General features: G+C 34.7%; 1 protein-coding gene across 4 annotated transcripts in view; it reads right to left on the bottom strand.

The window, feature by feature from the left end:
- CSDE1 (cold shock domain containing E1) overlaps positions 1-13,791 on the bottom strand; it is a 41,307-nt gene that overhangs the window by 11,219 nt on the left and 16,297 nt on the right. For 2 of the 4 annotated variants that reach the window (XM_004462952.5, XM_004462950.4), the window contains 12 exons: positions 12,468-12,666; positions 11,422-11,531; positions 10,928-11,020; positions 10,201-10,298; positions 7,930-8,011; positions 7,461-7,589; positions 7,223-7,348; positions 6,144-6,356; positions 4,418-4,558; positions 4,168-4,332; positions 976-1,080; positions 193-368 (listed from right to left, as the gene is read on the bottom strand). In XM_004462952.5, the coding sequence (XP_004463009.1) occupies positions 193-368; positions 976-1,080; positions 4,168-4,332; positions 4,418-4,558; positions 6,144-6,356; positions 7,223-7,348; positions 7,461-7,589; positions 7,930-8,011; positions 10,201-10,298; positions 10,928-11,020; positions 11,422-11,531; positions 12,468-12,666 (1,637 nt within the window). The remainder of the gene's footprint in view (positions 1-192; positions 369-975; positions 1,081-4,167; positions 4,333-4,417; positions 4,559-6,143; positions 6,357-7,222; positions 7,349-7,460; positions 7,590-7,929; positions 8,012-10,200; positions 10,299-10,927; positions 11,021-11,421; positions 11,532-12,467; positions 12,667-13,791) is intronic. The other 2 variants (XM_058303002.2, XM_004462951.4) reach the window with 1 other exon arrangement.

Here is a 13,791-nt window from a genome sequence, read left to right as displayed (position 1 = left end):
TTCAAAGTAGGCACAGGTCTTTATCTTCTAGTCACCTATTCTCTATATAGGTGTAAATGATTAACTTCAATTGGTATCTTGCCATAATTTTACCAATATCAATTTTAGAATTTAAAAAATACTAAATGTTTTTCACTCCAAAACTAAAAAAAATGGATGGTTAGTTTTAAGTTCTGAGAAGGCATTCCTCACCTGTAATGGAAAAAGATTTCCTTATCATGATTGGCCGTTTCAATAAATCCAAAATTATCCTTCAGAGTTGCCACATAACCCAAGAGCCTCTTGGAGTTGGAATTACGACCTAAAAGTCGCACACAAGTTGCAATCTGCTGCCCAGGTCTTTGTTTGTCACTAATACTAAATTCCACCTGTGAAAACAAGAATTCTCATTAACACTGTCATTTCCATGCCAAGTGTCTTAATTCTGAAAAGGAGACCTACAATCCCCCAGACCACACTTTCCACTCAATATCCTTTGTAATTACTCTGATGGAATACATTTTCACCCCAAATGAACAATTCTACTTCTCAATCCATTTTTCAGGAAGAATCAGTTTTGTCCTTATGTGTATACTTCTTGTATATCCTTAATTCCTTTAAAGGAGGACTACGAGGAACCAGACATACTAAGTATGGGAAAAATGACAACAAAACAAACAAAATATGAAATCTTTGGCATGAGTTACACTTCAGCAACTCTTACCTTTTTTTACTGGTATCACTAATTTTATTTAATGTAATGAATTTAAACACCTCTTATCTAATGTTTAAAAACAACAACAAAAAAATCCCTGTTCTAACTGCGTAACATTAAAATAGAAAGATATTCATATATATATATTTAATATATATTTAACACCTTTAAGCACAAATAATACTTCAGAAAACTTGATAAAACTTAAATTATCCTGCAAGAATTATGATTAAGATGACAACCTTTGGGTCTCCCTTTCTCAAGAAGTAGAATTATCTTGCCTTATCTCCTATTTGTGGAGGAGAGCCTTCTATATCCTTGGCTTGAAAAGGAATAGTCAGTTTTACCCCACAATCATCATAAGCAATAATGCCATCCTCAGCCTCCTAAAAAAAAAAAAAAAAAAAAAGTCAGAATTCAATAAAAATTTCAAGAACAAAAATGCAATTACAGTTCTTACAGACCCGAGTAAAAAGAATTGCCATAGCTGTAGAAATTTTTATTCCAGGGTTCTCTAACAATAAAACAGATCTTTCCATATGAACAAAAACTAATCTTACCTTAACAAAGAACTAGTTCAATCTGCATTAACTGGGTATTTTAGCTTTAAAAGCCTAATTTATGCTGCTGAGGAGGGAAAGACTATTGAAAATTTTTAACATGCTGTTCTCTACTCCTCAAAGCCAATCAGAAATCAAACTGGGTATGCATTTCCACATAGGTGGAATTCTGTAGGGCAGGAAGCTTTCTTATTCTCTATTTTGCATTTCATATAGCACCTTGAATAGTACATGATGTCAATCAAATATTTACCAATGCATGGAAATGTAATTAGGTATAGGTTCTAGCACTGTTCTGAGCATTTAATATTTGGGTAGGTGATTAAGTTACAATATAGCAAAGTTTTCATGGTAACATTTAAATCACTGCCTCATACCTGAAAATGATTAGCTAACTAAAAGCCTAAAAAAATTATTACGGCATATATTCATGCAAGCAACGACACTATACAGTTACTACATAAATTCTACTATCTGTTTTTCTTTTTTCTACTATCGTTTCTGTGAGGATTATACCCACATCCTTAATCTTAACTTTGACTTCTTCCCTAGGCTCCAGATCTCATTACCAACTGTGAGATATTTAGAGCCAATTCATTTTATCCTTCTATCATTTATACCCTAACTTCTATAACCAATATATATTATGTTAGGTTTTTGGTATTATCAAACTTAATGTTATGGTATCTATTTCCATAGTTACTCTTCTGCTCATTTTACAAATGAAGAAAGTCGCAGAGGTTAAATAATTTGACAAAGGTTACATAGCCAGTATAAAATAATCCTCAGAATTTGAGTTTGTGTTATTGAAGAACTTTAATTTCAGTGAGTTCCAGTTTGACTCCACTGGTATCAACTTTTTTTGCACGTCAATCAAACTAAAAGTTTCAGCATTCATTTCTGTTCTCAATCCTTTCCACTCACCACCCTCAATGTCTAAGTCATCATATGAGAACATACTATACTACATATACCAAATATATTAGAAATAACAGCCCCTGTCCTCAAAGAGCCCAGTCTGGTAAGAGAAAGATTCAAAAAAAGTAAGTGTAATAACACTGTAATAAGCACAGTGACAGAAGACTGTACTAGGATAGTGTTGACCTAAGAAAAAAATTAAGACAATACAAGGGAAAGAAAAGTCACACACCAAGACTGTGTTGATCAAGTCAGTCCTGCCAGATAAATTTGAGAAGCAGGGCATTTTAAGAGCTAAAAGCCATTAAAAGTAGCCCTGTTGAACTTCATTCTATTACTGTTAATGGTACCACTTGCCACTTCTTAAATTACCACTATGGTTTAGGCACTGTTAGGACTTTAACAATGCAATTCCATACAACTAAGCAAAATGGGCTATTTTTTTTTTTTAATTTAAAAACTGAAACTCAAAGATGAAGTCATTTTCCCAACCTACAAAGTAAGTGGTAAGCTCTATGAGGCTCCTAAGTAATTTTTAAAATTACATTACTTTCCAGTATGTCTCTCATACACTCCTTGTTTATATCATTATCTTTACCTCCAGTTCAAGGATTACCCGAACTATTATGTAATTTCCTATCAGGCCTCTCTACCTTTTGTCTTTCTTCTTCCTATGCTTTCACATTACTGCCATGTTCTTCCACCTAACAGTACTTTCCAACACAAACTGCTTCCTCTGCCTACAGTTCAAGGTCTAAATTCTTCAGGGTAGCAATCAACACTCACCCAATCTAACCTGTACCTTGATTTTCTCTCTTACCAAAAGAAATCCCATGTTCCTGGCAAATTGCTACTTGCTTTCTAAAGAAACCCTGAATTTTTCTTATCTGTAGTTCTCTGTGAGGAATGTTCTCTCATCACTTACCTCCACCCATTAAATGCCAATGCTTTTTAGCGAAACTATCCCAGATTCTGCCAATTAGAATTAGTTTTCACCAGTTTTTTCACTGACCCTTATTTGCAAATTTTATTTTCAGTATGAATTTGTTTCTATACAAATCTCTACTCTATTTGAGAGAAGTCATCTTAGACATCTTTTTATTTCCTATCCAATGGTTGTCAAAATGAATACCAAGTTAAACATGTAAACTGAATCCACTGAATTTTGAAAGTTTCAAACTACCTGGAAGAGAAGAACTAGTATAACTCAACTGGGGATGATCCTGCCCTGCAAAGGATATCTGGCAATGTCTGGAGACATTTTTGGTTGTTGCAATGAGTAATGGAAAGGAGATCTATTCTGACAGCCAGTCAGTGCAGGTCAAGAATGCTGCTAAACCAGCGGCGGACTTGGCCCAGTGGTTAGGGCATCCGTCTACCACATGGGAGGTCCGCAGTTCAAACCCCGGGCCTCCTTGAGCCGTGTGCAGTTGGCCCATGCGCAGTGCTGATGTGTGCAAGGAGTGCCCTACCACACAGGGGTGTCTGTCCCCTGCGTAGGGGAGCCCCACGTGCAAGGAGTGCACCCCGTAAGGAGAGCCGCCCAGCGCAAAAGAAAGTGCAGCCTGCCCAGGAATGGTGCTGCACACACAGAGAGCTGACACAACAAGATGATGCAACAAAAAGAGACACAGATTCCTGTGCCGCTGATAAGGATAGAAGCGGACAAAGAAGATGCAGCAAATAGACACAGAGAACAGACAATAGGTGTGGGGGGGTTGGAAGGGGAGAGAAATAAATAATCTTAAAAAAAAAAAAAGAAAAAAAAGAATGTTGCTAAACCATGTGGACAGGAAAGCCCTCACAACAAAGAATTACCATCAGCCCCAAATATCAGTAATGACAAGTTTAGGACACCTTGCTTTAGATTAAGTTCACTGTTAAAATAAAAGATAACTCTAAAAAAAAATAGTGCATTATTATGTGGACAAATGTAGACTTCAGGCAGAGCAAGAATGAAAAGGCACAAAAACCATCTTGATCATATAAACTTACCTTCTCTTTACCTTTATTTGGGCTAGTGGTTTTCGGATTGGAAAAAGTGGCTTCTTTTTCTACAGTGCCCAGAAAACGATGATCTGAATGGGAATGGAATGAAACCGTGCCCTTGGGAAGTTTTTTAATCCTAATAGCATGATTCCTTTGGGCAGAAAGCATATCCTACAAACGATAAACAAAATTAATATTAAACTGAAAAAGCAAGCCTCAGGGGGAAAAAACATACTTTTCTCAAAAAACTACTCACAGGAACCACAGTAAACTCTACTTCATCTGCAATATGGAGCTGGTTCCCATCAAGAATTTCACTGAAGTGGAAGAACATACGGGCATCACGATCCACACATTTGATGAAACCAAAACCATCTCTCATGGCAGCAATTACACCCTGAAACCCAAATAATATTTCCATTGGCCATAAAGCTTATCAAGACAATACTCAAGTTTGGAGGAAGCAAGTTCAATTAATTAGCAATTTTCTCTCGTAATGCCTCAAACACTGTATTCCCATTTTGTTTTTTTCCCCACTTAATTATGAATTCATTGCTTTCAATAAAGTTATTTAACTCCTAAGCAATTTACTGAGTCTTTCCAGATGCTACTCTTTGGCAAACGTGCCCTAGAGAAAGTTAGCACATCTGAATGTAAACAAATGCACATAATATATTTCACCCAATTCTCAATTTTGGGAACTTGGCATTATTCCTGTTTTACAAAATGAAGAAATCAAGACCCAGAGAAACTAAGCAATTTCATTTATTTAGACAGCTAACAAACAGCAGAACCAGCATTCCAAATCAGGTTGACTTAAAGTCCAAGTCTTATGACACTCTAACTTCCAGAAATTTCAAACATCTACAGAACAGTTCAAATATCCACAACAAAAGGCAACTCTCTAATCTCCACTTCAATAATTTCGGCACAGAAAGGACTTAAGATTTTTCAGTTTGAAGAATAAATATAGGAAACTCTTCCATATGTTTTTCTCTCTCCTTACTAAATCATCTCTTCTGAGAAGGCACTGTATCTGGAGCACCTAGCACTTGGTAGGCACTCATATGTTCACTTTAACAATGTACACAAATCATCATCAATATATCAATGACTTACATACTATTTATTTACACATTGCAGAGACAATTATTCTATATCCAGTTTTGAATATGGCCTGAACAATATTCTGATATTTAATCCTTACTAAGTCTTGATGGTAGTCAAGCTATTCAAATTATATTCCATACTGTAAAGCAAAACAAACCCAGCCTGAGCTTAATGTTTGTTTTTTTTTTAAACCACACTTTCAGATGTCCAAATTTTTAAAAATTAGAAACACAATGCAAAACTGTCAAACAGGGCAAGTACTCCAAAGGCTAAAAATTTACAAGTTAAAATAAAGACTCAAGACACTTAAAATTCATTGAATGTAGTATCCACTTCCATTGACAACAATGAGATATACCTTAGATATTAGAATCTCAAAATTAAATATAAATTATGTCTTTGAAAGTTAACTTACATATAGTTAGTTCATGAAAACTGAATTTGTAAAAAAATGTTTGGGAAACAATTTTGTTATATGCCACTCTTGGACACATACCCATTAAAAAGAACGTGCAAACTCCGACAGGAAAATAAAAAAAAGCTATTTAATTTTAACTTAAAACAGTAAATAGAACAGTTTGGGAAAAATCTACCTTCTACAGTAATGAATGTGAATCTCCTCAGTCTTAATATTTAAGGGCCTCAGGATTACTGACTCTCAAGAAACCTTAGATAATCATCCTATCCAAAATTTCACTCTAAAACTTTTTCACTATGTATGTGCAAGATAACTGGTATAAATCAAACCTGACTAAAATGCCGTGTTCTTATACCACCTTACAGGGTAAATGCCCAATACTGTCATTAACTATAAGAATTTTCAATTTAGTACTACAGATGAACACAAATATTGCACAATGTTCAACCCTTACCATTTCTCTGGCTTCATTAGTGAACTGAAATGTATTTGATAAAACTTCTATGTTGGTTGCTCGTTCTAGTTTGTCACGTCTGTCTGTTGAAATATTAAACCTAACATGGTCACCTTCCAGCAGGGTCACCTTGGATTTTGTATCTTTGTCTCCAAAGGGAAGTTCTTTAGGAATCACAAAGTCAACTTTGATGCGTCCTGGCAATGGGTCATTCTGATGAAAAGAAAAACGATTTTAACTGAAGATTTCTCATCATTTCTAGTTCAAAATCAAGAACACGCAACAGAACAAGTGTATAATATTAATATAGGGTGTTAATAATTGGGTGGATTGGGGAAGAAATACACCAAATATAAGATATGGGCTATAATTAGTAGTTAATATTTTGACAATGTGCTTTCATAGTTTGTAACAAATGTTTCACAACAATATAAGGGGTTGGGGGTAGGGAAATGTATGGGAGCCTTGTATGATGATATACATGTTTGTTTTGTAAATCCACAAATATTACTATATATATGTATGAATGATATACTTCAATAAAATTTTAATAAAAAAAAAACACAGAGCAAACTCATGTTATTTTTATTAGTTCTGTGAAGAGAAAAATAGGTGCTGACAAGTCCAATTTGAAAGTTTTGCATCTTGTGGTCACATGACACAATCATAAAAATCAACATTTTCATTAAAACCTTGCATTCTCATAACTAAGATTTATGGGAAAAATTCATCTTATATATGTTTCACATTTTCTCAGCAACGAGACCATCAATCTCATCTCCCCAACAAAATATACAAATTGGGACATGGGGCAGGGACACACAAATGCACACCAAACCAAACAGCTTTATTCCCCAATTTAACCAGAATTACTTCTATTGCCAAGTTAAAAAACACATATTCATGGATACATTAATGGTTTTTCATTTAATTTAATTACATACACTAAGAAAGATTTAACTGTACCACTATGATACAATTTAACGAATCAGGAAGAAAACTATTTCAGTATAGTTCGGTAGTTTACTCCATTAACAATGAGGCAAAAGAGAGGGACTCTCCTAAAAAATAGTATTTACCTGGTTTTTACTGGGTACTTTGGGGATCACTTTGGTTACAGTTCCTTCAAAATGTTCAATGCTGATATCTTCAAAAATGACTGTTCCTTGAGGCAATAGTCTGACATCTGTTGCAACTTCTTTACCCTAAATCATAAGGGTGTTGGGGGGGGAGGACAGAATAATTTTAAGGGTTCCTAAAAGTGTAATCCACTACTAATCTTAAAAGGCCAAAGATCAAGCTAGTCAAGTATCTTACATTTCTGTCTTTGATTGTGAACTCCACGTCATCTCCAGGCTGTAATGTTTCTAGGTCACCCTTAAATTCACTATAATGAAAGAATATCTCTTTTACGACATCACCTCTTTCAATAAAGCCAAACGCCTCCTAAACAAAACAACACAAAAAAACAAACAACAAAAAGGGAACATTATGAGCCATTCAGTGTACATATTTATGATTAGAATTCATAATCAACAAGTCTTTTCATAAAATTATATTGCAGTAGAAATGACAAAATCAATAAGATCTAACATAAACACTATATTAATTAAACAGCCCATTTTAAACAATTAACAACCAAGGAATTTAAGAGATTACTTTTGAGATTGATTGTGAAATATTTTTCAAGGGGAAGGCAAAGAGGAAAAACAAAAGGCTTGGGTTTGAAGTTAAAGACAATGTGGTCAAATAAAACGTCACTTTTTTCAAATAGGATTACACTTACCTTCATGGCGCAGACTACTCCCTGACAGCGGGCTTGTTTCTTTTTCAACAGCATGATGTTACGAGCACTTACAGCACCAGTACTAGGAAGGAATGGGAGGGGAGAGTGGAGGGGAGAGAATCAAAAGGGGGAAAGAAATTAGTCTAGAGAAACAATAAACTAAATTTCTGGGGCTTCAAAAATCCTATCTCCACTAAGAGCAAATCTAGGGTTTAAGACACCTAATACTTTACAAAAGGTTTCATTTCTTAACGACTTTTGTTCAGACACTCCAGCTTTCTAACTGAGCACATATATATTTATGTTGATCACTTTTTCATGGATTTTTTTGAAAGATTTGTTTTTCACTAACTTATATTTGGGTCCATGATGTTCTAACTCTGCTTTTCTATTCCAACAACAAAAAAGTGAAATAAAGCGACAAACTGAATGCAACGAAAGATGAGAAATTCTGAGGTTTTAGAAAGGTCATTCTTTAAACAAACATCTGAGAAGGTAGTCTGTACTGTGAAACAAGGTACTGGGCATCCTGTTTTCAGTAAGTGCTAAATTTATTTCTGGTTATAGTTTTAAAAGATAACTGAATAAATGCAGTGACTGTAAAAGAAATTTGGTATGCTTTTGAAATATCGATAATGAACTCAGTTGGAGAACTGAAGCCATTAGAGGCATATGTTGCTATACTATCTCCTCCTCTGAGCAGCAGCGTAAATTCAATTTTGTTTCAAAGGTGGAATTAGACTGTACAAGATGCAATAGCAGTGTTGTTTTAAGGGAAAGGTATAGACTAAGCAATTATTCCCCGATTCTTTATGGACAAATGGCAACCTGTTTAAGTGGAAGAGTGCGCACTGTACATAAAGAGTGCTTTTTACTTCAAAAATTTAGCAGACTATCAGACAATGAAAAATCCTACTTCCCTTTGTAACTTAGTGCAGTGATAAAACTTCTTCAGAGCCAGACTGGGATCTAAAAGTCTGTTATATAAAAAGCTGTATGACCATAGTCAAGTGACTGTGCGAAAAACAATACCTCATTTTACAGATATGGAAACTTATCAGGTAAAGGTGTTCTGAGGATTAGCAACTATTAATGTAGTACACGTGTTTGGCACATGTACAAACTTAATAAAAGTTAAACAAAGCCCCTTCAATGGCTTTCCCCTCAAACGGAGGTCCTATCCCATAGTTTTCTACCTCAGCTTAAAATTGAGACTTTTAGACCAGAATAACACCATTACCCGCCCCTCAATCTGATTCCTTCTAGCTCCACTAGAGGTAGCATGCACCTTCTCCAACCTCTTATTTTTAATATTCCCTCTCTACTTGCATCTCTCCAGTCTCTCCCATTCCAAAACAAAAATAATTCTCCCTTGACTTTCCTTGACTGCACATGCTGATGAATTCCAAAGCTACATTTCCTGCCCATTACTGGCTTCTAATTCTCAGGGCTATACATGCAAATAACTGCATACTTCATTTCTCTACCCAGACATACCCACCAACACCTCAAACTCAATGCCAAATTAAATTTATAATTCTCCCACCCTTAATAATTCATCTCCCAGTTCAGTTAATAATACCATCCCCTGTTCAGTAGTCCAAACCAGAAAAATGGCATTTGTAATAATTATTATTAAGCTGATTTTATCTTCTCAATGTGACTCAACTTCTCTATCCCACCACCCTTGATCTCATTAGGCCCGTATCTTTCATGTAAACTTTCCGATAACCGCCTCTAGCATGAAGTATCCCTACTCTCCAGAAATCTACCATCTCCACCAAGTCTAAGGATCTAAACCAATCATTATTCTCATTCTTGTTTAAAATTCTTCAGATTCCAATGATGATGGGATTAAACTCAAACTTCCATGTTCTTATGATCCTGTTAATTTAATAAACTAAAATTCTGACCATCTTCCCAAAAATGCCATAATACTTCCTCTACCCCAACTGTTTTTTCTTACCTCCCCAGTGACTTCACACCCATCTCTAAAAATGTAATGCAAGCACTGTTGCTTAAGTAAAACCTTCACTGACCTCTACAACAGACCCCTGAAATCTCTGACCATGTTTTTAACCTTCCTATTTCTGACACCCTGTACAGTGCCTGTCACAGAATAGATTCTCATATAGGTAAGATGATATATGAAAAGTTTAAAAGATCACATTATCCAGATGTAAAACTTAGGTTTTTAAAATTGCTTCATATTTTTTCTTAAACTGTAATTCAAAAATAAATTTGGAAAATTAAACAAAAAACAAAACTTACTGTTTATTGTTATCAATTACAAAGTTTATTTTATCTCCAGTTTCCAGCTGAACATTCCCTTCGACATCTTCGGGGGTATAAGTCAGATAAAATACTTCCTGCGAATTAATAAATTACTATTACTACATTGGCAGGATGTATATTACTGTATACTGTGATTACTTAAGTATCTCCTATGTAGGCATTTTAAGCCAAATTTCTTAAAATTAAATGCTTTATGACAAGTAAGCTGTCATATAAACACACACTTCCCCCTCCATGGAGCTGATGACTTCTGCGAGTCCACAAACTGAGCAGCAATCCAACTTCAAAAAGCTTACACACGTGGAAGCATTTGCCCAGAGACTACAGTTACATTTCAAAAAAACAAGACAAAACAAAATTTTTATATATAAGGCATTCCAAATAAAAAAGCTGGAGTTAGTGCTTAAAAAGAACCAGATAAGAGACCTCCCCACCCCCACCCCCCCAAAAGTGTTTAAAAGGAGCATTTTACCTTAATGTTCTAACTAAGGTCACACTTGGGTAAGCTAAGACACTCTGGAAGTCCTACGGATTGTTTTATTTTTAAAGTTTTTGATTACGCTGCACTCAAAGTCTTTTAGAAACCAAATTTAAAACTGATTTCAGCAATTGCAGCTCATGTTTTCTATTTTGAATTTTAAAGTACGCTTTATAGATCACATGGTGGATCAGGCAAAGGTTTAAGAAAAATACACAAGTTTACCCCATTACGTTCGTAGCATACACTCCCTGTTGGACTCTGACCCGGGGCAGCTGGAGATTTACTCTCTAAGTTGTGAGGAACAGCGCACACAACCTACCAGTCAAAAAAAAAAAAATTTCCATTGCTAATCATTTCAGGAGCAGCACTGTGCAATATCAACTGAATTTTAATATCCTCTACTCTATACATAGGGATGTATTTTAATATGATCCACAGAGGATGTCATGCTGCCAAATTTCAAACTTACAGTACATAAACTGACTGTAAGAACAGACTTAGGGTTATATGTAAAAACCCAAATTGAGTCTTGACCATTTTTTATTTAAGGTCAAGAAATGCCAGTGCTTCTGATATAATTTTAAAATGGTAATCTTTATATACTATAGCTCTCTTGCGTGCAAACTAAGGAGATGGGTGGAAATCTTCCTTTTCTAATGTGAAAAGATATGCAAAAGCAGGGCCCTAAGAAAATACAAAACATCAAAGCCACTAACTTGTCCATTCATTCGTTCTTCAGGGAGGATTTCTGGTTTTATCTTCACCAGTTTAATAGCAATGGGTTTCCCAGTGCGCCGGTCAGATGATACTTCAAATTCAACATCATCTAAAATAAAGAAAATATTATGTTTGTTGGACTAATTTCGGCAAAATGGTACCTCACTTCCCAACTAAGGGGTGCCCAGACCAGCAGCATCAGCATCATATGGAATCTTAGTTGAAATGCAAATTCTTGGGTCCCGCTCCAGATGAGCTCAAAGACAAACTCTGGGGATCAGGTAATAGCAATCTTCCTTCCAGGTAATTCAGATATATGCTAATGTTTGAGACTAAGATAGCCTATCATAATCTCAGTTTTTCATGGATTTTACAGACATTGCAAATGAGGCAATATAATATAACAATCATAATCTTTGGAAAAGTTTTTTTTTTTTAACTCTGTACCTTAATTTCCTCATCTGTAAAATGAGGATAATTCCTAATACACAGGGTTGCTATGAGGATCAAACAAAACAAAACAATACTATGGCAGCATTTAGAGTATTGCGTATATAGCAAACACTCAGATATTATTCTGACTCCTTTCTCCAAGACAATTTTAAAAGCACACTGAGACCTTGTAGCTTCAGTCTTTTAGTAAGCCAAACACTCTCATATGGGAAAATGATTTCTATGGCATCAGTCAAGATCAAGTGACATACTGTCCAAGAGGTGACATTCTAAGTTTATTTAAGTACTACCAAAAATAGTACCTAGTAAACTAACCGTAATATTATAGGTTTACTATTTTCATTGGCTTAAAATCAAATATATCATTAAGTGAACAATAATTCTTCCAAGCATTTATTGTAAAAAATACTTTAAGATATCAATCAGTCCTTCATCTATGAGACAAATCATATCAGAAATTGGGATTCTGCTGGTTTATACATACTTCAGAAGTTGTACAAGTGAAAAACCAAAACTGTAACACTCTCACAAACAAGCTGATACTCAAGAGAATTGTGATTACATTTCTTAAAAAGGAGAACTGATAGATTACCTCCTACTTTTAAGTCCTGCAGGTTGCCATTATACTGTGAACAGTGGAAGAAAAGTCTAGCTTGACGTTCTGAACACTGAATAAATCCATAAGAGGTTAATAGTTTTTCAATAACCCCAGTTTCACGCAGTGCTGCTGAAGTACCATTGGGGTACCCATTGTGTCCATTGTTGTGGAGAAGGTTTGGATCAAAGCTCATCTGTTTATTAAGAAAAAAAAGGGAGGAAGAAAGAGAGAACTCAACATATAAATGCTTGTATTTCATCTCTACAGCAAACTAAGTCTGATTATCACTAAATCTTTAGCATGGAAATTCAAAGAAAAATGTAATTAACAGAAAAATAATTTGTTATTTTTGGGAACTGCTTCTATTTAACGATTTAAGGCAGAATTTTTACTTACCAAACAAAATAGGATTTCTGGAGTTTACTATTAAAGGTAAATCAAGTACATAAGTAAAGCGGCCTCTATGTTAATTTAAAATTACTAAAATATCAATTTCAGAGCAAAGGTGACCAATTTTCAAACAGCAACCCAAACGACCAATTCTGTTCCACAAGAAATTGGTTAACGTGAATTTTTAAACTTGGGGGATAAAAAAACAAAAATAGAAACCTTAACATCATTTGGTAAACCATGCGTTTTTGAAGGCAAATAAATTTAAGTTAGTATAGATTAACACAATAAGCTTTCTATACAATAATTCATCAATTAAAAAATTCCACAGTAATGCATGCTTAGGTTTATATGCATTCTTTAATGGGAAAGAACCCAAAATGGTTGGAAAAGTTTTCTAAGACAAAATTCCAGGACAGTGAAAGCGCTTCCATTCTGAAATTTTTCCATCATTTCATAGGTACCTTTAACGAAAGTTTTCACCAGTTTCAGATACTGATAAAATCTGTAAATACTTCATTTCTATGATCAGAAAAAGTACAAGAAAACAATCTTTAGTGAAAGAAGAGCTATTAAATGCAGTGCAATGGAACCTGTTTAGATCTTCAAATACTATCACATTGGTCATTACATTTTACCTTATTTGAGTAAAACCACAGAATCTGATTATTTGACAAATTTAACCACAAAAAAGGGGAAGAAATCCCCAGCAAAGGCAAGGTCTATAATTAATTTACTATACTGGCAACATTTCCAATACTAGTTTTAGATTCTTTCATTGAAAACTATACTCATATCTGCTTTCATTTGTGAGGACCTGGGAAGTATTAATAAAAATATTTTTTCATTAGGAAAAAAGGCTAAATTCTAGAAAGACAAACCCAAATTTTGGTAATCAGTATGCTGCAAGGGTAAACCATGAAAATCA

Source organism: Dasypus novemcinctus, chromosome 9 (assembly GCF_030445035.2).
Source record: "Dasypus novemcinctus isolate mDasNov1 chromosome 9, mDasNov1.1.hap2, whole genome shotgun sequence".
Taxonomy (NCBI): Eukaryota; Metazoa; Chordata; class Mammalia; order Cingulata; family Dasypodidae; genus Dasypus; species Dasypus novemcinctus.
The sequence above is the reverse complement of the archived record's forward strand: the minus strand, read 5'-3'. Positions and strand labels throughout refer to the sequence as shown.